General features: G+C 47.2%; 1 protein-coding gene across 1 annotated transcript; it reads left to right on the plus strand.

The window, feature by feature from the left end:
• Positions 1-1,180: 1,180 nt before the first annotated feature.
• LOC144889100 (protein kinase C iota type-like) lies at positions 1,181-27,905 on the plus strand. The gene is made up of 3 exons (XM_078768972.1): positions 1,181-1,504; positions 26,690-26,811; positions 26,900-27,905. The coding sequence occupies exons 1-3, from the start codon at positions 1,437-1,439 to the stop codon at positions 27,052-27,054; spliced, it is 345 nt and encodes a 114-aa protein (XP_078625098.1). The 5' UTR covers positions 1,181-1,436; the 3' UTR covers positions 27,055-27,905.

A 27,905-nucleotide genomic window follows, 5' to 3' on the forward strand; every position in this document is an offset into this window, starting at 1 on the left:
GCCTATGTTGACCTTTTGGCCTATGTTGACCTGTTGGCCTTTGTTGACCTCTAAATACTTGGTGGTTGAATTCAGTGACCAGATATGCAAGTCCTCTTCAAATTTCAAGTCATTCGGATGAAAATTGAGGATTTAGGAAATTTGGCAAAGTTTGGCCTATGTTGACCTATTGACCCCAAAAAGAATAGGCTTCTCAATTGGGACGACCTATACAACTTGGCGAAGTTTCGTGACGCTCGGTTTGGAATTGTGACCTGTAGGCCGGTGACAGACAGACAGACAGGGGTGAAAACATAACTTCCATCCACCTTTGGTGGCGGAGGTAATTATAAATGGTAATTCTAAAGGGTTCTTCTAGTGGGTTTTGTTGGTTTCTGGGCTTTGCCCATTTAATGTGAAAAATGCCAAACTGAACAGCTTGCTTCGGACACAGGTGCGACTTTTTTTTTTTTTTAATTTCCACGTTTAATTTAAATTTTATTTTTAAATTAAATTAAATTTAATTTAAATTTTATTTTATTTATATGAATTTTTAATTAAATTTTATTTTAAATAAATTAAATTAAATTAAATCATTTAAATTAAATTTCCACGGGTGTGGTTTTTCAAATGTGGTTTAACTCGATGAAGAAGACCATCATTGCTGAAAAGGTCAAAGTACAGTGCAGGGGTGAAGGCCCAGCTTGGTGAACGTTTATGGGGCAGTTGGAGTTGGCACTACCTGGGAAGAGTTGGACTGCTTGGGAAGTTAACAAGCGTTGGCCATTGTGCCAACTATATGAACAGTGACACCATGTTTTGTCAAAGACTGACAAATGAGCGACGGTTAAAACCTTTTGACAATATAAACAAACTTTTCATTACGATCATCCTGAACTCAACGCTGGGGAATTCATTCTTGACGATTGAATGGGTCTGACTCCACCAGGCTGATTCATCATCATCATCATCATCATCATCATCATCACCATCACCATCACCATCATCATCATCATCATCTTGAAAGGTCGTGCCGCCGCGGAGCACCAGGTGTGTAGCGAGCTCGGTGATGATTCGAAGAGGAAGAATGTTCAGGTAAAGACTTAAAATAGCTAAACGGATAAAAATAGATACCGGTACAGAGATGAAAGAAGAGGAGCCGCACGTGAGTGGGAAATGGTGGCCCGGAATGGCAGCTCTGGGTTTCAACTGGGCAAGAGGGGAAGGTTCCGTACGTGGGATATAACGAGATAGGGAAGGGTGCGTGGGCCGTGGATGGCGAGGGAGAGGGAGAAGGCCGTGTGAGTCAGAAGAATAGAAGGTCGAACGAGCGAGCGACGGGTAATTGTGAGGGAGGGTAACAGGGCGGGCAATCGTACAGTGCAGGAGAGCGGAAGAAGAGTCGAGGAGCAGGGAAGAGCCGCCAGAGACGAGGAAGGAGCGCGGAGGATCGAACGATGCCGACGCAAGACGAGTCTGGAGAGGAAGAGAACAGTCGGATTAAAGTGAAGGCGTATTACAACGGGTAAAGTAAAACCTCTCATGGCCTCCGTGTCCCTCTTCCTCCCTCATCGCATCCTTGCACCGTGTTTACCTCACTTTACCTCACATTCTGTGCGATGTAAAAACAGCCGATTGTACGGAATACAATGGGACTATGACGTGTTTCCATTGGTGCACAAGACGATAATCCTGACTGTACTTCAGGCTCCCATTATGTGATCAAATTTGAGATTTCATGTTCACTCCGTTGTTAAATTGGGGAGGTGCGGGTCGGGGAGCACTGTGACTGGATTCTAACGTACGCATGTTTCTTCTCGAACTGCTGTAACCGATGTAACGTTTACGACAAACCACCCAAAGATAACCTGCGAGGCAGTCGCGTGTTTCCATGGCGACCATCCATCCAGGTGGGAATGCGGTTGGCATGGCGTTCTGTTCTGTCTGCCTTGTCCAGCCTTGGCTGCTTGGAGTTATTGTCAACAAACTGCTGGGACACACTCGAAAAATTAATCGGTGTGGGCCGCCTGCCTCTGAATCGTCACATTAACCCACTGTCTTTGTTACTCTATATTAAACCTGCCTGCCTCTGAATCGTCACATTAACGCACTATCTTTGTTACTCTGTAGTAAACCGGTCTGCCTCTGAATCGTCACATTAACCCACTGTCTTTGTTACTCTGTAGTAAACCGGCCTGCCTCTGAATCGTCACATTAACCCACTGTCTTTGTTACTCTATAGTAAACCGGCCTGCCTCTGAATCGTCACATTAACCCACTGTCTTTGTTACTCTGTAGTAAACCGGCCTGCCTCTGAATCGTCACATTAACCCACTGTCTTTGTTACTCTGTAGTAAACCGGCCTGCCTCTGAATCGTCACATTAACCCACTGTCTTTGTTACTCTATAGTAAACCGGCCTGCCTCTGAATCGTCACATTAACCCACTGTCTTTGTTACTCTGTAGTAAACCGGCCTGCCTCTGAATCGTCACATTAACCCACTGTCTTTGTTACTCTGTAGTAAACCGGCCTGCCTCTGAATCGTCACATTAACCCACTATCTTTGTTACTCTATAGTAAACCGGCCTGCCTCTGAATCGTCACATTAACCCACTGTCTTTGTTACTCTGTAGTAAACCGGCCTGCCTCTGAATCGTCACATTAACCCACTGTCTTTGTTACTCTATATTAAACCTGCCTGCCTCTGAATCGTCACATTAACCCACTATCTTTGTTACTCTATAGTAAACCGGCCTGCCTCTGAATCGTCACATTAACCCACTATCTTTGTTACTCTATAGTAAACCGGCCTGCCTCTGAATCGTCACATTAACCCACTGTCTTTGTTACTCTGTAGTAAACCGGCCTGCCTCTGAATCGTCACATTAACCCACTGTCTTTGTTACTCTATATTAAACCTGCCTGCCTCTGAATCGTCACATTAACCCACTGTCTTTGTTACTCTATATTAAACCTGCCTGCCTCTGAATCGTCACATTAACCCACTATCTTTGTTACTCTATAGTAAACCGGCCTGCCTCTGAATCGTCACATTAACCCACTGTCTTTGTTACTCTGTAGTAAACCGGCCTGCCTCTGAATCGTCACATTAACCCACTGTCTTTGTTACTCTATATTAAACCTGCCTGCCTCTGAATCGTCACATTAACCCACTATCTTTGTTACTCTATAGTAAACCGGCCTGCCTCTGAATCGTCACATTAACCCACTGTCTTTTGTTACTCTATAGTAAACTGGCCTGCCTCTGAATCGTCACATTAACCCACTGTCTTTGTTGCTCTGTAGTAAACCGGTCTGCCTCTGAATCGTCACATTAACCCACTGTCTTTGTTACTCTGTAGTAAACCGGCCTGCCTCTGAATCGTCACATTAACCCACTATCTTTGTTACTCTATAGTAAACCGGCCTGCCTCTGAATCGTCACATTAACCCACTGTCTTTGTTACTCTATAGTAAACCGGCCTGCCTCTAAATCGTCACATTAACCCACCATCTTTGTTACTCTATAGTAAACCGGCCTGCCTCTGAATCGTCACATTAACCCACTGTCTTTGTTACTCTGTAGTAAACCGGCCTGCCTCTGAATCGTCACATTAACCCACTGTCTTTGTTACTCTATATTAAACCTGCCTGCCTCTGAATCGTCACATTAACCCACTGTCTTTGTTACTCTGTAGTAAACCGGCCTGCCTCTGAATCGTCACATTAACCCACTGTCTTTGTTACTCTGTAGTAAACCGGTCTGCCTCTGAATCGTCACATTAACCCACTGTCTTTGTTACTCTATATTAAACCTGCCTGCCTCTGAATCGTCACATTAACCCACTATCTTTGTTACTCTATAGTAAACCGGCCTGCCTCTGAATCGTCACATTAACCCACTGTCTTTTGTTACTCTATAGTAAACTGGCCTGCCTCTGAATCGTCACATTAACCCACTGTCTTTGTTGCTCTGTAGTAAACCGGTCTGCCTCTGAATCGTCACATTAACCCACTGTCTTTGTTACTCTGTAGTAAACCGGTCTGCCTCTGAATCGTCACATTAACCCACTGTCTTTGTTACTCTGTAGTAAACCGGCCTGCCTCTGAATCGTCACATTAACCCACTGTCTTTGTTACTTTATAGTAAACCGGCCTGCCTCTGAATCGTCACATTAACCCACCATCTTTGTTACTCTATAGTAAACCGGCCTGCCTCTGAATCGTCACATTAACCCACTGTCTTTGTTACTCTGTAGTAAACCGGCCTGCCTCTGAATCGTCACACTAACCCACCGTCTTTGTTACTCTATAGTAAACCGGCCTGCCTCTGAATCGTCACATTAACCCACTGTCTTTGTTACTCTGTAGTAAACCGGCCTGCCTCTGAATCGTCACATTAACCCACTGTCTTTGTTACTCTATAGTAAACCGGCCTGCCTCTGAATCGTCACATTAACCCACTGTCTTTGTTACTCTGTAGTAAACCGGCCTGCCTCTGAATCGTCACACTAACCCACCGTCTTTGTTACTCTATAGTAAACCGGCCTGCCTCTGAATCGTCACATTAACCCACCATCTTTGTTACTCTATAGTAAACCGGCCTGCCTCTGAATCGTCACATTAACCCACCATCTTTGTTACTCTATAGTAAACCGGCCTGCCTCTGAATCGTCACATTAACCCACTGTCTTTGTTACTCTATAGTAAACCGGCCTGCCTCTGAATCGTCACATTAACCCACTGTCTTTGTTACTCTATAGTAAACCGGCCTGCCTCTGAATCGTCACATTAACCCACTGTCTTTGTTACTCTGTAGTAAACCGGCCTGCCTCTGAATCGTCACACTAACCCACCGTCTTTGTTACTCTATAGTAAACCGGCCTGCCTCTGAATCGTCACATTAACCCACCATCTTTGTTACTCGATAGTAAACCGGCCTGCCTCTGAACCGTCACACTAACGCACTGTCTTTGTTACTCTATAGTAAACCGGCCTGCCTCTGAATCGTCACATTAACCCACCATCTTTGTTACTCTATAGTAAACCGGCCTGCCTCTGAATCGTCACATTAACCCACTGTCTTTGCTACTCTATAGTAAACCGGCCTGCCTCTGAATCGTCACATTAACCCACTGTCTTTGTTACTCTATAGTAAACCGGCCTGCCTCTGAATCATCACATTAACCCACTGTCTTTGTTACTCTATAGTAAACTGGCCTGCCTCTGAACCGTCACACTAACGCACTGTCTTTGTTACTCTATAGTAAACCGGCCTGCCTCTGAATCGTCACATTAACCCACTGTCTTTGTTACTCTATAGTAAACCGGCCTGCCTCTGAATCGTCACATTAACCCACTGTCTTTGTTACTCTATAGTAAACCGGCCTGCCTCTGAATCATCACATTAACCCACTGTCTTTGTTACTCTATAGTAAACCGGCCTGCCTCTGAACCGTCACACTAACGCACTGTCTTTGTTACTCTATAGTAAACCGGCCTGCCTCTGAATCGTCACATTAACCCACCATCTTTGTTACTCTATAGTAAACCGGCCTGCCTCTGAATCGTCACATTAACCCACTGTCTTTGTTACTCTATAGTAAACCGGCCTGCCTCTGAATCGTCACATTAACCCACTGTCTTTGTTACTCTATAGTAAACCGGCCTGCCTCTGAACCGTCACATTAACCCACTGTCTTTGTAACTCTATAGTAAACCGCCTGCCTCTGAATCGTCACATTAACCCACCGTCTTTGTTACTCTATAGTAAACCGGCCTGCCTCTGAATCGTCACATTAACCCACTGTCTTTGTTACTCTATAGTAAACCGGCCTGCCTCTGAATCGTCACATTAACCCACTGTATTTGTTACTCTATAGTAAACCGGCCTGCCTCTGAATCGTCACATTAATCCACTGTCTTTGTTACTCTATAGTAAAGCGGCCTGCCTCTGAATCGTCACATTAACCCACGAGCTTTGTTACTCTATAGTAAACCGGCCTGCCTCTGAATCGTCACATTAACCCACTATCTTTGTTACTCTATAGTAAACCGGCCTGCCTCTGAATCGTCACATTAACCCACTATCTTTGTTACTCTACAGCAAACCAGCCTGCCTCTGAATCGTCACATTAACCCACGATCTTTGCTACTCTACAGCAAACCAGCCTGCCTCTGAATCGTCACATTAACCCACGATCTTTCCTACTCTATAGTAAACCGGCCTGCCTCTGAATCGTCACATTAACCCACTAGCTTTGTGACTCGGTAGTACACCGGCCTGCCTCTGAATCGTCACATCGACCCACAAGCTTTGTTACTCTATAGTACACTAGCCTGCCTCTGAATCGTCACATTAACCCACCGTCTTTGTTACTCTATAGTAAACCGGCCTGCCTCTGAATCGTCACATTAACCCACTGTCTTTGTTACTCTATAGTAAACCGGCCTGCCTCTGAATCGTCACATTAACCCACTATCTTTGTTACTCTATAGTAAACCGGCCTGCCTCTGAATCGTCACATTAACCCACTATCTTTGTTACTCTATAGTAAACCGGCCTGCCTCTGAATCGTCACATTAACCCACTATCTTTGTTACTCTACAGCAAACCAGCCTGCCTCTGAATCGTCACATTAACCCACGATCTTTGCTACTCTACAGCAAACCAGCCTGCCTCTGAATCGTCACATTAACCCACGATCTTTCCTACTCTATAGTAAACCGGCCTGCCTCTGAATCGTCACATTAACCCACTAGCTTTGTGACTCGGTAGTACACCGGCCTGCCTCTGAATCGTCACATCGACCCACAAGCTTTGTTACTCTATAGTACACTAGCCTGCCTCTGAATCGTCACATTAACCCACTATCTTTGTTGCTCTGTAGTAAACTGGCCTGCCTCTGAATCGTCACATCAAACAATGAGCTTTGTTACTGTACAGTAACCCGGCCTGCCTCTGAATCGTCACATTAACCCACTGTCTTTGTTACTCAAGAGTAAACCGGCCTGCCTCTGAATCATCACATTAACCCACCATCTTTGTTACTCTATAGTAAACCGGCCTGCCTCTGAACCGTCACACTAACCCACCGTCTTTGTTACTCTATAGTAAACCGGCCTGCCTCTGAATCGTCACATTAACCCACTGTCTTTGTTACTCTATAGTAAACCGGCCTGCCTCTGAATCGTCACATTAACCCACTGTCTTTGTTACTCTGTAGTAAACCGGCCTGCCTCTGAATCGTCACATTAACCCACTATCTTTGTTACTCTATAGTAAACCGGCCTGCCTCTGAACCGTCACACTAACCCACCATCTTTGTTACTCTATAGTAAACCGGCCAGCCTCTGAACCATCACACGAACCCACTGTCTTTGTTACTCTATAGTAAACTGGCCTGCCTCTGAATCGTCACATTAACCCACTGTCTTTGTTACTCTATAGTAAACCGGCCTGCCTCTGAACCGTCACACTAACCCACCATCTTTGTTACTCTATAGTAAACCGTCCTGCCTCTGAACCGTCACACTAACCCACCGTCTTTGTTACTCTATAGTAAACCGGCCTGCCTCTGAATCGTCACATCAACCCACCATCTTTGTTACTCTATAGTAAACCGGCCTGCCTCTGAACCGTCACACTAACCCACTGTCTTTGTTACTCTATAGTAAACCGGCCTGCCTCTGAATCGTCACATTAACCCACTGTCTTTGTTACTCTATAGTAAACCGGCCTGCCTCTGAACCGTCACATTAACCCACTGTCTTTGTTACTCTATAGTAAACCGGCCTGCCTCTGAATCGTCACATTAACCCACTGTCTTTGTTACTCTATAGTAAACCGGCCTGCCTCTGAATCGTCACATTAACCCACTGTCTTTGTTACTCTATAGGAAACCGGCCTGCCTCTGAATGGTCACATCAACCCACTAGCTTTGTTACTCTATTGTAAACCGGCCTGCCTCTGAATCGTCACATCAACCCTTTAGCTTTGTTACTCTATTGTAAACCGGCCTGCCTCTGAATCGTCACATCAACCCTTTAGCTTTGTTACTCTATAGTAAACCGGCCTGCCTCTGAATCGTCACATCAACCCACTAGCTTTGTTACTCTATAGTAAACCGGCTTGCCTCTGAATGGTCACATCAACCCACTAGCTTTGTTACTCTATAGTAAACCGGCCTGCCTCTGAATGGTCACATCAACGCACTAGCTTTGTTACTCTATTGTAAACCGGCCTGCCTCTGAATGGTCACATCAACCCACTAGCTTTGTTACTCTATAGTAAACCGGCCTGCCTCTGAATGGTCACATCAACCCACTAGCTTTATTACTCTATAGTAAACCGGCCTGCCTCTGAATGGTCACATCAACCCACTAGCTTTGTTACTCTATAGTAAACCGGCCTGCCTCTGAATGGTCACATCAACCCACTAGCTTTGTTACTCTATAGTAAACCGGCCTGCCTCTGAATGGTCACATCAACCCACTAGCTTTGTTACTCTATGGTAAACCGGCCTGCCTCTGAATGGTCACATCAACCCACTAGCTTTGTTACTCTATAGTAAACCGGCCTGCCTCTGAATGGTCACATCAACCCACTAGCTTTGTTACTCTATACTCTATAGTAAACCGGCCTGCCTCTGAATGGTCACATCAACCCACTAGCTTTGTTACTCTATAGTAAACCGGCCTGCCTCTGAATGGTCACATCAACCCACTAGCTTTGTTACTCTATACTCTATAGTAAACCGGCCTGCCTCTGAATGGTCACATCAACCCACTAGCTTTGTTACTCTATAGTAAACCGGCCTGCGTCTGAATCGTCACATCAACCCTTTAGCTTTGTTACTCTATAGTAAACCAGCCTGCCTCTGAATCGTCACATCAACCCTTTAGCTTTGTTACTCTATAGTAAACAGGCCTGCCTCTGAATGGTCACATCAACCCACTAGCTTTGTTACTCTATAGTAAACCGGCCTGCGTCTGAATGGTCACATCAACCCTTTAGCTTTGTTACTATATACTGGTGCTTGTGTGCCTTGCACATTTTTATTTCCATCACCACTCATGATTTGAATCCTGTCATGGCACTGTATCGCCTTGGAAGTGTTGTGGATGATACTGAGCCATTCCATGCTCCTGAGTTGCCATGCTTGAAATAATGGGCAGTAACTTGGCACTCGTTTTGTACCAAAACAGCATAAATAACCATGAAAATGGACATGGCAATCTTCCAGCTCGGAGTTCAGCTCCGTAGAAGATCGAGCTAAATAGAGAGTGAAATATCTGAAAGCTGGCTTCTGATTACGTTTCAGGAACTGGTGTTAGAAGTTGAAAGCTAAAAGAACAACCAACTTCGATCAAAGTTGTGGGAGTCGGAACTGGTTTTTCTGGCTGAGATTCCATTCGTGCTTATCGTGGATGCCAAGCTCACCAGAGCCAGATATGCGAAGAATTTTCGATGTTACAAGCAGTCTCTTTCCTCACCCATTTGTTCCAAGCTCTTTGTATGCATGACACACAATCTGTTATGTAGTGCTGTTTAAGTTTTATAATACGCCTGTATCCTTCTCAATATTTTGTGTTGTGACATCTGCCTGTGTTCTCTCAAACTATCCTGAATGTTTATAATATATGGAGTTGGAAGTTTAATTGAGTGGTACAGGATGAAGGGGCATAGGTTTGTTATAGTTGTTGAGGGATGCACGGGTGGATGGAACTCTGTTTTAACCGAAAATAATTAATTGCTTGGGTGAGAAAACAACATAGTAGGTAAAAGAAATAATCCTGCTTATGGTTCTACATTGTCAAACTCTTCAATTTTATTTTTTGTGAAATTAAACTCTGTGCTATTATTTATCCAACTTCACTCCTGTGTTCTAAGTTTATCCATATTGTCATTTGCGAGATTTAAATTAACCTGCTCATAGAGGAGCAATTGACAGTGCATAAAGGATTTGATGTTGCTCATCATTTAATTCATTAGTTGTGTGCGTGCATGCGTATATATATATATATATATATATATATATATATATATATATATATGTATGTATATATATATATTGTTGCGGATATGAGGACTGTATATATATATTTTTATTGTGTGCTTTATTATTATTATTATTATTGTTTATTCTGCACCCCCTGCCTCTGGAGCTGTGTAAAGGTGAAAGGGCATCCCATAATTAGTCCACAAGCATACACGTCAGCCAACAATAGAATACCCCTGTTCGATAGTTATATCTTATTCTGTGTTTTAGAGTAAGGCTGTGTCTCCCATTAATTGAAGTACTCCATTGCACCAGTGAAAGAGAATAGATCCCCTTTCATTCCCATCCCCAAAATCTCCATTTCCTTTCACATCCCCTTTCGTCATTGCCGAGCCTCGATTGCCAATTACCTCCCCTCCAAAACCACCATTGAACAAGTGATCGGGTCGGGGAAGAGGGGCGTGCCCGCCCGTCGTCATCAAGGGCGGAGCCAGAGGGTCGCGTGACCAACCAGGGCCGAGGTGAGCACACCGATGGGCGTGTCCTGGAGGCCGGCGGCTTGATCGCCGGAGGCGCTATAAAGGCGCGCGCGCAAGTGGCGTGAGGGGGTCAGTCGGTGGTCAGTTGGTTGCGTTGGTTGCGGTGAAGAGTCAGTCAGTGGAGTCGGTGGTCAGTTGGTTGCGTTGGTTGCGGTGAGGAGTCGGTGGTGGTGGTCAGTTGGTTGCGTTGGTTGCGGTGAGGAGTCGGTGGTGGTGGTCAGTGGTTGCGTTGGTTGCGGTGAGGAGTGAGTGGACCAAGAAAGAGTTGAGGGTTTGGACCAGACGAGTCAGACAAGTCCTGGGAAAGCAGCGGAGGCCACAGCAGCAACAACACCCAACAGCCACTTGGGGCCTGGACGGCGGTTTTGAGCAAGGCCGTGAAGGAACGGCGGCTGCTAAACGCGCCGATTGTGCTGCAGGACCCCCTTGGACCTTCCTCTCCCTCCAGCCATCCACCTCCTGCCTTTCCACCCTTCTTGTGTACGTGAGTTTGTTTTGTTTGTTCTGTCCCTGGGTTAATTAAGTCTGTATAAGCTAGTATTTGCACTGTGTCACCTGCGTCTTATGTGTTGTAAATAAACGTGACTGCTTTCTTTTTGCTTGTGTAAATAATAAATCCCATTACTCTTCTGTACGTCTTCTCGTTTTATTCCTTTTCCTCTTTGCATTTCGTCGTTTTAGAGTTTTCCAGATTGGGCAGCTGCGGTGCGATACGGCCAAAGTTCTGGGTGAATCGGGTGAGTCGGGGAACAACTGTTCGGTCGCGGAGCCTTCGCTCGGCAAAGTAACATCTAAACCGCGATCAGTAACAATATATATATATATATATATATATATATATATATATATATATATATATATATATATGTATGTATGTATGTATGTATGTATATGTATATACAGTCACGTGAAAAAGTAAGTACACGTACACTGTACACCCCATGTAAAGTTTTGACTTTTTCAACATATTTCAACATACAGCTATTTGATCTTCATTTCAACAATGTTGATAGATAAAGGTGATATAATATAACAAATATCATGAAACATGAACATTTTGTAGTCCATTGTATAATTTAAATAAACATAAATGCAAATTTCGCACATGGAAAAAGTAAGTACACCCCTACATTTATCACGACTTCAAATACCTAAAATTAGAATCAGGTGCACCAGCTCAGGTGCAAATGATTAGAACATCATTAGAGAGGATCTTGGAGGAACCCGTCTTATTTAAACTTTAGACATTTAGTTTGGTTTGCTCTTTGTTGTTTGGTGTGCGGCGTCACCATGCCTAGATCAAAAGAGCTCTCTGAGGCCTTCAGAAAGAAGGTTATAGATGCCTACAAGTCTGGGAAGGGATTTAAAAAGATCTCCAAACAATTTGAAATCAATCATTCGACTGTCCGGAAGATCATCTACAAGTGGAGAAGATTCCAAACAACTGCCAACTTGTTCAGGCCAGGCCGCCCCAGCAAGTTCAGCCCGTGAGCAGACCGCAAGATGCTGAAATAAGTCTCGAAGAACCCCAGAATGTCATCACGGGACCTACAGGTAGCTCTTGCCACTGTTGATGTCAAAGTGCACGAGTCTACCATTAGAAAGAGGCTGCACAAATCTGATCTACATGGTAGGTGTGCCAGCAGGAAACCTTTGCTGTCCAGAAAGAACATCAGGGCAAGACGTAAGTTTGCCAATGAACACCTCGGCAAAGACCAGCACTTCTGGAACAATGTGCTCTGGACAGATGAGTCAAAGGTAGAGCTATTTGGCCACAGTGCCAGAAGACATGTTTGGCGAAAACCAACGACAGCATTTTACCGCGAAGAACCTGATACCAACTGTAAAGCATGGTGGTGGAAATATTATGGTTTGGGGCAGCTTTGCTGCATCAGGGCCTGGGCAGCTCACCATCATAGAATCCACTATGAATTCTTCATTGTACAAGACGGTGCTTGAGGATAATGTGAGGCCATCTGTTGGAATGTTGAAGCTCAACCAAAGGTGGACCTTGCAACATGACAATGACCCTAAACATACCAGTAAATCCACCAAGGAATGGCTGAAAAGAAAGAAATGGAGGGTTCTGGAATGGCCAAGTCAAAGCCCGGATCTAAATCCCATCGATATGTTGTGGGGGGATTTGAAACGAGCTGTGCATGCAAGAAACCCCTCAAACATCGCACAGCTGAAAGAATTCTGCATGGAGGAGTGGGCAAAAATTTCTCCCAGTCGATGTCAGACTGGTAGACAGTTATAAGAAACGCCTACTTGAGGTTGTTTCTTCCAAGGGGCAATACCACCTATTAGAGCCTTAGGTGTACTTACTTTTTCCACATGTGAAATTTGCATTTATGTTTATTTAAATTATACAATGGACAACAAAATGTAAATGTTTCATGATATTTGTTATATGATATCACCTTTATTTATCAATATTGTTGAAATGAAGATCAAATAGCTGTATGTTGAAATATGTTGAAAAAGTCAAAACTTTACATGGGGTGTCCTTACTTTTTCACGTGACCGTGTGTATATATATATATATATATATATATATATATATATATATATATATATATATATATATATATATATATATATATATATATATATGTTTATAGCAGGAGAGGAATATCTGCATATTTATTTATATACAGTGCATTCAGAAAGTATTCAGACCCCCTTCACTTTTTCACATTTTGTTATGTTGCAGCCTTATGCTGAAATCGTTTAAATTCATTTTTTCCCTCATCAATCTTCACTCAATACCCCATAATGACAAAGAGAAAACAGGATTTTAGAAAGTTTTGCAAATTTATTAAAAAGAAAAAACTGAAATATCACATTTACATAAGTATTCAGACCCTTTGTTATGACACTTGAAATTTAGCTCAGGTGCCTTCCATTTCTCTGAATCATCTTTGAGATGTTTCTACACCTTGATTGGAGTCCACTTGTGGTAAATTCAATTGATTGGACATGATTTGGAAAGGCACACACCTGTCCATATAAGGTCTCACAGCTGACAATGCTTATCAGAGCAAAAACCAAGCCATGAGATCGAAGTAACTGCCTGCAGAGCTCAGAGACAGGATTGTGGCAAACGCAGATCTGGGGAAGCCTACAGAAAAAATTCTGCTGCATTGAAGGTTCCCAAGAGCACAGTGGCCTCCATAATTCTTAAATGGAAGAAGTTCTGAACAACCAGGACTCTTCCTCGAGCTGGCCGGCCAGCCAAACTGAGCAATCGGGGGAGAAGGGCCTTGGTAAGAGAGGTGACCAAGAACCCGATGGTCACTCTGGCTGAGCTCCAGAGATCCTGTGTGGAGATGGGGGAAACTTCCAGAAGGACAACCATCACTGCAACACTCCACCGATCTGGGCTTTATGGCAGAGTGGCCAGACGGAAGCCAAACCGTTCAATCTTCGTTTCATCAGACCACAGAATCTTGTTTCTCACAGTCTGAGAGTCCTTTAGGTGCTTTTTTGCAAACTCCAATCGGGCTTTCATGTGTCTTTCACTAAGGAGAGGCTAAGGGTGTAACGGTGTCGGAGCATTTCGATATGCATAAGTAGGGAAAATGCAGCTTAATGTTGTCAAATGTGCATCACACGAGGGATGATGCCGTGTTAATTACTATTGGGGGTTAAGGTTAGTTTTCCTCTGTGCATCACACCGTCTGCAATTTTCCCGAACGTTTTTGTGGACACGGCCGGCCATGTAAAACAATCCCCAGCCAAGCCAAGCAGGACCCGGCCAAACTGGGCCCGCCCCCATGGACCTAATATGGCAAAAGACCCATCCAGAAGAGACGGAGGATCAGTGGGCGGAGAAGAATGCCGGCAGGCCACGCCTCAAGGGACACGATTGGCTCTCACGGTGGAGGAAGAGGAGTGCGCTTTTCTGCTGCTTGGTCTGACAAGAAGGCTGGCCATTTTGGTGCTCGGACAATTGTGCGAGCTTTTGGAGGGCTAGTGGAGCTTTTTGCTGCGTCGGCAGCATTTTGAAAGAGGCGGGCTACTATTGGAGGCCGCGTTGTGCTTGCCCAGGCAGTGGAGGAGGAAGGGGGCCGTCTTCACGAGCTTTCCATAGGCTTGATAGTAAGCGCTTTCGATGTGCGGCGTTGCCACCATTTTGGAACTTCTCGCGTGGGTGGCTCAAGGTCAACTGCCGCTGGTCTTACAAAATGACCCATTGGGGCAAGCTAAGTGCCAGCCAAGACTTTTTATTTTATTACCTTTCCCTGTGTGTGTGTGGTTGAATCAGATTAGGGGCGCCTCAAATTAGAATTTATTTTACCTCAGCTATTTTCATGTTACAATCCGTGCTTTATTTTGTCATTAAATCATAATTGTTGCACTTTTATTTGTCGTGTCTGCATGTTTTGTGGTTTAGGAATAAACCTGTGTGTTTCGTTTAATTATTAAACGCCGCACATCCCTTCCATCCGCACGCGCAAAAATGTCCAAAAATCATCGAGAGGTCGCCTCGGGAGTTAAGGCTGGTTCGGCTATCCGTCCCCGGGTGATCTTTTGATCACCAGGGACACGACAACACACACACACACACACACACACACACACACACACACACACACACACACACACACACACACACACACACACACACACACTCTTTCCAACCACCAACTCACTCACTAATATAAATGTTTAGTACCTTCTAGTTTTGCTATAAAGCTGAAATTTTGCATACTGATGCAACTAGAAGCCCATATCCCTGGGAAAAAATATCACAAAACAGTCGGGCTATTTCTGTAAACAGAAATATCCGCAAATAAAAGTCAGCTGGTGCAGCCTCGGTCTGCTCACTGCACATCACGTGTCCCAAGACAATGGAGCTTACACTCAAACTGGTTGCTCGGCAACACTAATATGTCTCTTCTGCCTCTTATTTTATAACATTTGCCACATTTACATTAAAATTACTATAGCTGTAAACTTTTGAATTTCCTTTTCTTGCATATAAGAAAATACACTCGAAGTCTAATTTGGACAGCCAAGTCACAGCACTGTCTGTTAGGTGGATTGCCCCAAATCCTTCATCAAATTCCCGTAGGTGACACTCATTCACAATGTGATGCATAGTCTGGTCTGGGTGGCTAATATGGGCTAATGTGATGAATAGTCTGGTCTGGGTGGCTAATATGGGCACCTAATGGGCTATCTTTGAAATACTATTTGTGGAGTTGTTGTGATGTTCTTGTATGGAGTACCGATCCTATTGAGTGCAGACCACTGTTTCTGGGGGAGGTTGAAACCTGGAGGCTCTTTTGTCTTATCACTCAAAGGTTTTTTGTTAACAATGTCGTTGTCTGTCCAGAGATTGCACCACTTGTCCTTTGTGTCAAACCCCACATCACTCAAAACATTTGCAGAGCCCCAGAAAGGTCTGTGTGATGTGAGTCGCATATTTTGTCGATTCTGCAGGTCGTCTTTGATTGGAAGCTCTGGGTTAGCTTTGAATCGATCAAACTCTCTCAGCGTTCTTGCCTTCCAGCGCACATCATGGGGGTGGGATGTTGGACATGACTGGGAGCCACTGCACTGGTGTTGATGTTAGTGTACTGCTGATTGTCCTGAAAACACTGATGCGGATAGTGTCCAAGTGTCTTGTGTGGCTGCTCTCTGCCCAAATAGGAGAACAGTATTCCATACACAAGAGCAAGGCTGGCAGTGTGAGGAGTGTGAGCACTTGATCCTCAGATTGTGCCTGCCAGTTCCCGGATGATGTTTACCTTGGTCTTGATCTTTTCTGTGACCCGTTTTGGTGTTTGTCGAACGCGAGGCTGCAAACAGATGGATGAAGAGGGTGATCAAGGGTGACTCCAAGGTACTTGGGAACGGTTCATTATGGACTGCTTTGCTGCAAATGGAAACCTGTAGTTTCCTGTAATCCAGTCGGTTGCTGAGTTAGAATAGAAAGTGGTAACTGTTGTCTTAGTTGGGTTTGGGCAGAGGCGTCAGGAAATGAAGTATATTACCCCATTGCATTTAAGTCATGGGACGTGGGACTGTGTATGTGGTACATTTATGTCATGAGATCTACAGTGTTGATTGCTTTGGTAGCAAGGGCAGGATCATCAGTGTAGGCAAACATTCTGGAGGTGGTACAAGTCATGTTGCTCACATATATGTGGAAGAGGATTAGAGCAAACACAGACCCTTGGGAAAGACAATCATGAAGAGACCTTATGGAGCTTGTTTGCTCTCCGGGTGAAACCCTTATATCTTGGATTGCGAAGCATAGAAGAAAGAACATGCATTGTGGCTTGTTCAGCTGTTGTGCTGACGCTGCTTCCAGAAGCAGTTTGGAACTCGATAGTGAGTGTTGCAACCGAGGACAGACGATTTTTACGCACTACGTGCTTCAGCACTCAGCGGTCCCATTCTGTGAGCTTGTGTGATCTACCACTTTGTGGCTGAGCTGTTATTGCTCCTAGACGTTTCCACTTCACAATAACAGCAATTACAGTTGACCGGGGCAGCTCTAGCCAGGCAGAAATTTGACGAACTGACTTGTTGGAAAGGTGGCATCCCATGACGGTGCCACGTTGAAAGTCACTGAGCTCTTCAGTACGGCCCATTCTACTGCCAATGTTTGTCTATGGAGATTGCATGGCTGTGTGCTTGATTATATATACCTGTCAGCAATGGGTGTGGCTGAAACTGCCGAATCCACTAATTAGAAGTGGTCATTTTTTTTTTTTTTGTATACTGAATCGAGGCTCGTGAAAGAGCTAACATTTACTTCACAAACAAATCAACAAGACAAACAAAATATATAAAAAGAGGGAGTGGAAAACAAGATGGGGAGAGAAGGGGAAGCACACAAACACAACATTTGAGAGCAGGGAGATGTGTGGAAGGGAGAGGGCTTGGGGGGAGGAGGCATGGGAAGGGGGGGTGGGGGGGGGAGGGAGAAGTATAAAACACAAGGACACCAAGGACTTCCAGGACAGAAGTTGGTATTTCAAAAAAAGTGGAATTGGGGTGAAATTAGCGGGGGTAAAAAAGATCAAGGTTTTGGATGGGGGAAGATAAGAGATGGTGGTGAACAGCTGTTTTAAAGACCTGGAGGGTGGAGTGGGATTGAAGAGAGTGAGGGAGTTTGTTCCAGAGGCGGGAGAAAAGAGGAATGAAGGAGTGAAGGTGAGCAGAGAGTCTTGATTTTGGCAGTTTGACCATAAGAGGGTTGCAGGCAGATCTTGTGCGACCTGTAGGAATATTTGCGGGACAGAGCCCAGAGAGAGCTGGGGGGGCAAGGCCAGAGAGGAGTCGGTAGAAGACGGAAAGACCACCAACCTGCCTGCGGTGAGTGAGTGAGAGGCCCTTGGAGTTAGCTTCATCGCGGGAGATTCCAATGATTCTGAATGCTTTGGTTTCAACAGCGTGAAGACGAGCTAGGTGTGAGGCAGGAGCACCAGCCCAGAGGGGAGAGTGTCTGCATACTTTTGGTCATGTAGTGTGGGTCGTTTTTGGCCCCATCTCTCAATCGTGAAGAACCACTTAAATTTGAGTATCCGGAACTGGATCTTTACCAAAATATAATGAATTAATCCTTGGCACACACCCAACCTTTCCATCAAATTTCTATCAAATCCGTGCATAACCCTTTGAGATATCCTGCTCACAGACGTACAAACAAAGATATACATCCACCTTTATGGCAGAGGTAATCAGTTATTTTGTTTTTGGTGAAATGAAGGTATTGTTTTATTCGTGATCATTATTGCTGATAAGTTATCCGGAGTCTTAATGAGATGAGCATCACCATGTGAATTGCGAACAAAACGAGTATAGAGTATAGTATTGGAGAAGTTAATATTTCAGACTACTGTAATAATATTATGGCTGGCAGGATGGCCTAGGCCCTCGAGGTATGCACACTCGCCTCTAAGCTGTCGAGCCTGGGTTTGAATACCGAACCAGCTACAAACTGTCATCCCAGTGTTTCACGGGCAGGGTGATTCAACAGTTTGTGTGCCTTCCCTCGAATGGATGTTAAGTGGGTTTCCCGTCTCCCAACATTAGTTGATGGACGTTAAAGATCCCACAATGGCCTTCACGAAGAGGAGGTGAGCAACCGCCAGATTTCAGGCCATCGTTTCGATGGTCATTCGTGCATTGGACCAGTTGGATGGGGCCATGTGAAGGTGTAAATGCATTTTTAGAAGCCCCAAATGCACATTTTCTAGACCAAAATATCTATTGTCTAGACCTGGATAATCCATTGTCGAGACCAAATGTTCAGTATTGAACGAATTGGTTACAGTACACTAGTTATAAAAGTTTTGTGAAGAATATAGCAGCTGTCGTATGACTACTCATTATTATCCTCCTGGTACAGCCTCTTGGCAGGTTAGTCGGAAGATGGAGGAATGGTTGATCGAACGTTTGTTTCACTGAATACGTCTGACAATTGGGTTCAACTTTCTGTACTTGAAAGATAGCTTTTGGCTGCATCCAAATTAAATCAGGGGTGACGGTGACTGAACACTGAACACATGAAAGAACTAGAAATGTTCCAGCCAAAATCTACAAAGGAAACATAAAGGCCGAGCCACACTGTGACTGCAACTACTGCCAACCAATGATAATGTCCACGACTGATGGCCTACAACATTTAGGGACTTGCTGTAGCGTAACTATAGTGAAACTCCCTGCTGCTTTAACCAGATCCTTAGTTCTGCCACTTTCTTCATTTCAAACTCGTGTTTGGATCGAACTATTAAATATGTGTGACTGAAGAAATAAAACGTTCTGATTTAGACACGGTGGCTTATCACCTGGGTTCCCACAATGCATTGTACGTGTGACGTAAAAGGTATAACTCCGATTACTCAAACCTGCATTCTAAAAATGATGCCATCAGATGTTTCCTGATGTGGCTCTTACTCCCATTCAGGCACTTCCTCACTGACGATAAAGCACATTTTGAAGTCTACACAGTTACTTCAAAAAACAGGTGTAAACTACTCCTGCTTCGTTAATAGCACCAATTATTCCCACTTTATTGTGGGGTTTGCCAGGTAATGTTTTTGGCTTAGTCTTTCATGAACTGACTGGCCAAGCCTGATGTTCAACTGAAGGTTGGCAGGATGGCCTCGGCCCAAGAGGTACGCACACCCCTAGGCCCTAGACCTAGAGGAAGGCATATTCCTGTGTGTGCCTGGAATGTGTAATTTGTTCAAGGTGCCTTTGATAACTCGCTTACCCACTAATGACATTGTGGGATCTATCACCCACCAAAAGTCAGTTCTGCCAGTTGGGCTCCAGCTTACCATCCTTCTGATGGACGGCACACACATTGTCGCTTCGCCATGCATGCAAAACAAGATAATGACAGTTTATGGCTGGGTCGACATTCGTACCATTTCCTACCAGCAGTAAAATCATATATATATCCTGACCAATTAATATGTATTTCACCTCCATTTGACAATATTTGATTCCATACCCACTAACTTTTAGTGTTAGACTGACTTTTGTAAACATGTCCATCACCTGAATTTATAGATTTAGGACAATAAGCCTTTGGATTTCTAGCTTTCATACAACTGGCTCCACATGTAAAGACTGATCGCCTTCGCTGTATTAAAGCACCATCAACTTATTTGGTAATCTAAGTCGATAAAAAGGCAATCCCGCTTGTTTGTCTCTCCCCGACAGGGTTGCGATACTGTTGTAATACCCCTATCCGTCTGGCTGTCTGTGTGTGTCCAGTCCACGTCTATATGTTTTTGCTTTAATCGTTTTCCTCCGCAACCACTTGTCCGATCGATGCGAAACTTTAAGCATAGGAGGAGCTTCCTATGGAAAATATTTTAATGAAAACTCGGACGTCATAGGTCACGTGGTATGGCAGCCATTATGGATTAAAGGAAAAATTTTGACATCTCCGAAACCGCTTAACGAAATTTTTTTAAACTTTGTATGTCTGATCAACTCCCCATGAGTTTTATAGGATGATAATGATGACATCATCTGAGAAGTTGTATTCAATTTTAGCCACAATTGATTGAATCTAAATCCTTATCTGAAAAAAGCTGAAACATCATATATCTGAATGTGAATGAATAATGTGAGTGAGTGAATAATTAAATATATTGTAGCGGCTGCCGCTGAGTTTTCACAATCGCCTTGCACCTATCAAGGACGCGGAGCGATCACCATGCCGGGCTCGTCCAGGACGCCCAGGCCCGCGCTCAACTTGCCAGGCCGCAGCCAGGACGCTGGGCCACGCCCCCTGGCGCCGGGCCTGGGCAAACCCCCTGGCGGAATAGATATATATTGCTGACTGATAAACGGTTTTTCAGAGTGCCTGAGTGTTTGATTTCATTAAAGCAACTCAGATGAATTCTAGCTTTTTGTCGCGTCCATTCTTCCGATCGACGTGGGAGCCCCGGCTCCTTCATTGGTGACCTATCGACATGGACACGGCAGTCGCCCTTAAACTGCCTACCTTCTGGGAGGCTCACGCGGCGGTTTGGTTCGCACAGGCGGAGTCCCTGTTCGCCCTGCGAGGCATCACGGCCGACGACACCCGCTTCCACCATGTGGTAGCTGCGCTCGGGTCGGTTACCGCGGCCCGCGCCCTGAGCCTCCTCGAAAGCCCGCCAGCCGCTGACAAATACGGCGCGATTAAGAAGCTGCTCCTCGATGCTTTCGCCCTCCCATCGGCGGAACGCGCACGGCGCCTGCTCGATCTGCCTGAGCTCGGCGACACGCGCCCTTCCGAGCGCATGGACTACATGCTTTCACTGCTCGGCGAGCACTCTCCGGCATTCCTGTTCCGGGAGCTGTTCTTCCGTCAGCTGCCTAACCCGGTACGCCTCGCCCTGGCAAGCACGACGATCACAGATCCCCGGGCCCTTGCCAGAGAAGCCGACAAGATCTCCGCCGCAGGACAGCGCATCGTAGCGGCGACATGGGACCCACCGCCGTCCGACGCAACACCCAGGGCGCCCGAGCACCCGGCACGGTCGACGGCCGAACTGCCGACGCCATTGGCGGCCGCTCTACCGAGCCGACCACCTCCGGCACGACGACCGAGGCCTCCACCTGACCAAGCGTGGTGTTACTATCATGCCAGGTTCGGACAGAAGGCCCGGACATGCCGACCCCCGTGCACCTTCGGCAGGCCGGGAAACGGCCGGGCCGGCGTTCATTACCAGCCATGAGCGCCGGCCACACGGGCAACTTACTGTTCATCACGGATAAAGCGTCCGGACGGCGCTTCCTGTGCGACACCGGCGCCCAACTGAGCGTCATACCCGCCTCTGACCAGGACAGGCAATCCGCGGTTTGCGGCCCCTCCTTAGTTGCGGCCAACGGATCGACTATCCGCACCTTCGGCCCGCGCAACGTCACCCTCTGCTTCGGCGGCCAACGCTTTGCTTGGACGTTTGTAACCGCCAACGTGCCCGTGGCTCTGCTAGGCGCCGACTTCCTCTGCGCACACGGACTGCTGGTGGACGTCCAACGGCGTCGTTTAATCAACGCTGAAACCTTCAGCTCCCTGGTATGCACATTGAGCAGCTCCGCGCCGACCGAGCTGGCATGCGCCGTCCCGGCGGCGAACGAGTTTGCTCGCCTGCTCACGGAGTTCCCGGCCCTCACGCAGCCGACGTTTTCGGCCGTCGCAGTACGGCATGGGATCGAGCACCACATACCAACCACGGGCCCACCGGTCTACGCCAGGGCCCGCCGCCTCGACCCAGCCAAGCTCGCCGTAGCGAAGGCCGAATTCGACGCGTTGGAGCACCTCGGCATCGTGCGGCGCTCCGATAGCGCGTGGGCCTCGCCACTGCACATCGTGCCAAAGCCGGGGGGTGGATGGCGCCCGTGTGGCGACTACCGCCGTCTCAATGACGCTACCACCCCCGACAGGTACCCGATCCCGCATATCCAAGACTTCTCCGCCCGTCTGGCGGGACGGGTCATTTTTTCGAAAATTGACCTCATACGGGGATATCACCAGGTACCTGTCAGGGCGGCCGACGTCCCTAAAACGGCAGTCATCACGCCGTTCGGCTTATTCGAATTCTTGCGGATGCCGTTTGGTCTCAAGAACGCGGCTCAGGCGTTCCAGCGCTTGATGGACGGCGTGCTGCGTGACCTGCCGTTCCTTTTCGTTTACCTGGACGACATCCTCGTCGCCAGCACGTCCCGGGCCGAGCACCTCCTCCACCTCCGGACACTGTTCGAGCGCCTCAGCGAGCACGGCCTCATCGTCAACCCGGCCAAATGCCACTTCGGCACGACGGCCGTTGATTTTTTGGGCCATCACATCACCAAGAACGGGGCCGTGCCGCTGCCAACCAAGGTCGAGGCCATCACCACGTTCCCGCGTCCCCGCACCATAAAGGCCCTGCAGGAATTCCTGGGAATGGTGAATTTTTATCACCGCTTCGTGCCCCGCGCTGCTCAGCTCATGCGGCCCCTCTACGAAGCCCTCCGGGGCATGCCGGCCAAGCACGACATCGCCTGGTCCGCAGCAATGGATGCGGCCTTCCAAGGCTCAAAGCGGGCCCTCGCCGACGCAACACTGCTCGCTCACCCGGTGCTCAACGCTCCCATCGCCCTCACCACGGATGCCTCCGACTACGCGGTGGGCGCCGTACATGAGCAATGGGTGAACGGGGTTTGGCAGCCACTCGCTTTTTTCAGCCGGCAGCTCCGGCCGAACGAGCTCAAATACAGCACGTTTGACCGGGAGCTCCTCGGTCTACACCTGGCCGTCCGCCATTTCCGCCACCTCCTGGAGGGCCGACCTTTCACGGCGTTCGTCGACCACAAGCCGTTGGTTTACGCCATGGCCAAGGTCACGGAGCCATGGTCGGCCCGCCAACAGCGCCACCTCTCCGCCGTGTCGGAGTTTACCACGGACATCCGGCACGTCGCCGGCAAAAACAACGCCGTGGCCGACTGTCTTTCCCGGGCCAGCGCGAACGCGGTCCACCTGGGCGTGGATTTTGCGCTTATGGCGGCGGACCAAACCACCGACACCACGGTGCAAGCCCTCCGGGCGGCGGACACGGGCCTCCGCCTGGCCGACATCCCCTGCGCGGACACTGTCCTGCTCTGCGACGTCTCCCAAGGCCAGCCTCGCCCCATCGTGCCCGTCGCCTGGCAACGCCGCATCTTCGCCTCCCTCCACGGCCTTTCCCACCCGGGCCGGAAAGCTTCCCAGAAGCTGGTGTCGGCGCGTTTCGTCTGGCACGGCCTTCGTCGGGACGTCCGCGATTGGACCAGCGCCTGCACGGCCTGCCAACGGGCCAAGGTCCACCGACACACCCAGGCCCCGCTGGCACCTTTCACCGTGCCCGAACGACGTTTCGACCACGTCAACGTGGATCTGGTGGGCCCCCTCCCCCCGTCACGGGGGTTCACACACCTGCTCACCATGGTGGACAGGACCACCAGGTGGCCGGAGGCCGTTCCCCTCGTCTCCACCACCACCGCCGACGTGGCGCAGGCTTTCATCGCCACCTGGGTCGCCCGCTTCGGCGCACCGGCGGACATCTCGTCAGACCGCGGTCCACAGTTCACCTCCGAGCTGTGGGGCGCGGTCGCCCGCAACCTGGGGATCAAGCTCCACCGTACTACGGCCTACCACCCCCAAGCAAACGGGTTGTGCGAGCGATTCCACCACTCCATGAAGGCCGCGCTCATGGCCGGCCTTCAAGACGTCGGGTGGGCTGACCGGCTGCCGTGGGTCCTTTTGGGCCTTCGCACGGCCCCCAAGGAGGACCTCCAGGCATCCACCGCCGAGCTTGTCTATGGCCAGGTGCTACGCGTCCCGGGCGAATTTGTGCCCGACGCTACCAGTCCCTGGTCCGCAGCTCACCAGCGCTCGGACCTCCAGGAGGCCGCCCGACGGTTTGCCCCCGTGCCAACATCCCACCACGGTGACCCCCAGTCCTACGTCCCCCCAGCACTCCGCACAGTGGAGTATGTTTTTGTGCGTCACGACGCACATCGGTGGCCACTCCAGCCGCCGTACGACGGGCCCTTCCGGGTGCTGCGACGGGACGACAAGTCGTTCGTCATCGACATCGGCGGCAGGTCGGACCGGATTGCTGTGGACCGCCTCAAGCCGGCGCACGTGGACGTCGACCACCCACCACGGGTGGCCCTTCCGCCGCGGCGAGGCCGTCCCCCGTCCACGGTGCCCCCCACTCGACCGCCCACCACCTCACCGGACCCCCTCCCACGACCCGCCAGGGGTCGCTTCGGCCGGGTCATCAGGACCCCCCTCAAATTGACCCTGCCGGTGCAAGTCGATTCTGGGGGGACGTGTGTAGCGGCTGCCGCTGAGTTTTCACAATCGCCTTGCACCTATCAAGGACGCGGAGCGATCACCATGCCGGGCTCGTCCAGGACGCCCAGGCCCGCGCTCAACTTGCCAGGCCGCAGCCAGGACGCTGGGCCACGCCCCCTGGCGCCGGGCCTGGGCAAACCCCCTGGCGGAATAGATATATATTGCTGACTGATAAACGGTTTTTCAGAGTGCCTGAGTGTTTGATTTCATTAAAGCAACTCAGATGAATTCTAGCTTTTTGTCGCGTCCATTCTTCCGATCGACGTGGGAGCCCCGGCTCCTTCAATATAATGTCGATGAATAATTGGACACGTTGTCTGGCGGCCATTTCGGATTGAAATTAAAACGTAAAAAAAAACTTCTTCTCCAGAGCCACTTAACATATTGATGCAAAACTGAATGAGCATGCGAGGTGAGACTTTGCTCCCTACCGAATGCCATCTACTTGTAGTTAGCCCTTGTGACCACTTCTCAATGAACTTCAATGAAATATAAAAAGCACTATCCCTCCACCCCCCTGGTCTCGGTCTTGTGATAATACAACAATAACATGTCATTAATAGCTTCCTTTGTCCTATAAAGTGCAGACTTATTCCGTTCAAAAAAAAAGAACCTTACTTCTGAGCTTGTTGGGTCTTTGTTTTCGATCGTTTCAAAACCATGTTCTTATGTGGTGCCAGCAGGGGGCGCTGAATCATAGAGCACACTAGCCTCAAGGGAGTGCAAAGCAGACGGTCCTAAATCTGAATCGTAGATGATGTTCAAAGCGGAGGGGTGAGGCCAAAGATAAACGAGAACTGCACTCGGTAGAGAGCATACCTCCACCTGGTGAACAGTTTGTTTTATATCCCACTGATAGGCCGGATCTGGATTCGGACCTGAACCAAAATCTAATCGGCTTGTTGTTGTCACCTAACCAACTCATCCACCAAGGTTATTCATAACTCGTCCATAATTTTTAAAATATCATGTTATATATCGCTTTTCACCCGATCTCTCAATGGTGAAGAAGCACTTAAAGATTAAATAATTCTTGTAGCCGAATCCATATTCCGATCTTCACCAAAATCAAATATATTTCTCCTTGTCAGACACCCAACCTGTCCACCATGTTTCATCCAAATCCATCCATAACTTTTTGAGATATCCCGCAATGTATAGTTTTTGGCCCAATCTCCCAATGTTGAAGAATCACTTAAAAAATTATAGTATCCGAATCCGGATCTTCACCAAAAATCTAATCATTTCGTCCTTGTTCCTTGTCACAAGCTACGCTACATACGCTACATCTCTGACAAATTTCGTCCGAATCCATCCAAAATTTTTGAGATATTTTGTTCACAAACGGACAGACAGACAAACAGACAGACAGGGGTTAAAAAATAACCTCCATCCACCTATGGTGGCGGAGGTAAATATTGGGGATGGTTAATCCTATATTTTATGACAAGAGCAGGCATTTTGGTCATGTTGGTCTTGCTATGGTATTGTTAATCAAAGTTGGATCGTTGGATATTAGGCAAGTTCAGGTTGATTTTTGAAGTGGCAAAATAAACATTTATGGTTTATATTCAAGAGGCTCAAGCCAGATCTTCAAGCCAAACTGGCTTTCTGCCTACATGGCCATCCCCCCATTGATGATCCCAGTAGGCATCTGATGTTGTTTCAACGTTAATGTTGGGATTGCATCACGACATTGAACAACAAAACGTCTGTTAATGGTGTTTCAACATATCATTGCCTACTGGGATGCCACTGTGTTAACATATTGTTTCCAGTTTGTTTCCAGTTCTTTATCCCGATACTTCGTGTGTGATTACAGAGACATCTTGATATCTCATGTGGGTCCAACGCTCACCTTTTCCGGCTTGTGTGAGGACATACGGCAGATGTGTGCTTTTTCACAAGGACAGCCGTTCACACTCAAGTGGATCGATGAAGAAGGTCGGTCATCATGTAGAACATTATTCGATACCTGTCTACTGGTTATTGAAATCCACTTTCCATGCTAACCCAAGTTTGTGCCTCACAGGTGATCCCTGTACCATATCCTCCCAGATGGAGCTCGATGAGGCATTGCGTCTTTACGACATCAACAAGGATTCTGAGCTGACTGTGCATGGTACTCAGCACCATATACACCAGTCATCCTGCTCATTGAGTTGCACACACCTCTTACCATGCTAGTTTTAACAGCTATTTCCATCATTCACTGAAATTTCAAATGTATGCACCACGAGTTGCACACCATAAATATTACTTACTGCACTCTACACCTTATACTTGGTGGCTTGCTCACAGTGCAGTGCTTACTATCACTGCCATTGTTGTAGTTAATTTGCATAGCATATTATGAGGCAAATGAACATTGGAAAAATATAAAAACTTTAACATTGTCAGTAACCAGAGCCTAACTAGCAGTGCGTACTTTTCCATCGGAGAGCTTTTGCTTATCAACTTTGGGGACTTACGATGGAATTCCTTGAGCATTGCAGTTGTGTGCTGAAAGAGCGAAACAGTAACTGTGCAAGACGTCTGAATCTGACATTGCTTTGACTTTGGAACTACGTCCTGCTTGTATCATTACATCATATACAGTATTGCAATTGTTACCGAGCTGTAAGACACAGCACATGTTATCCTCAAGATTTCATGATAACATCTTGTTTTTCATGCGGTAAAATAACAACGGATACGCACCGCTCTGATATTGCGCTTTGTGTTGGGCTCCGATATCGCTCTGATATCCATCTCCATTTCAGTGAGGGATCGTGATTCATGGACCATTTTGTGAAGTTTTCTTATTCTCAAAGTTTTGTTCCGAGGGCTCTTTTGAGGATCATCGCCGAGCCTCGGACAGCTTCCAACTGCAGTTCGTTTGTTGTAATATTTCCAGGGATCGTTTTTAAGATCTCCAAGGTTATTTTTGATCATTCCCGTTGCTCCAATAATCACTGGTACAATTTTGGCGCTCTTCAGCTTCCAGGATCTTTACACTTCATTTTTGAGGACTTGGTATTTGGTTATTTTCTTGATTT

This window comes from Myxine glutinosa, unplaced genomic scaffold, assembly GCF_964187855.1.
Source record: "Myxine glutinosa unplaced genomic scaffold, kmMyxGlut1.1 SCAFFOLD_802, whole genome shotgun sequence".
Lineage (NCBI taxonomy): Eukaryota > Metazoa > Chordata > Myxini > Myxiniformes > Myxinidae > Myxine > Myxine glutinosa.

Excerpts from the sequence above, each read along its gene's own strand:
- LOC144889100 (XM_078768972.1), top strand. The coding sequence starts at position 1,437 with ATGCCGACGCAAGACGAGTCTGGAGAGGAAGAGAACAGTCGGATTAAA. Across the intron at positions 1,505-26,689 it reads GTGAAGGCGTATTACAACGG|AGACATCTTGATATCTCATG; the intron begins GTAAAGTAAAAC and ends GTGTGATTACAG. Across the intron at positions 26,812-26,899 it reads CAAGTGGATCGATGAAGAAG|GTGATCCCTGTACCATATCC; the intron begins GTCGGTCATCAT and ends TGTGCCTCACAG.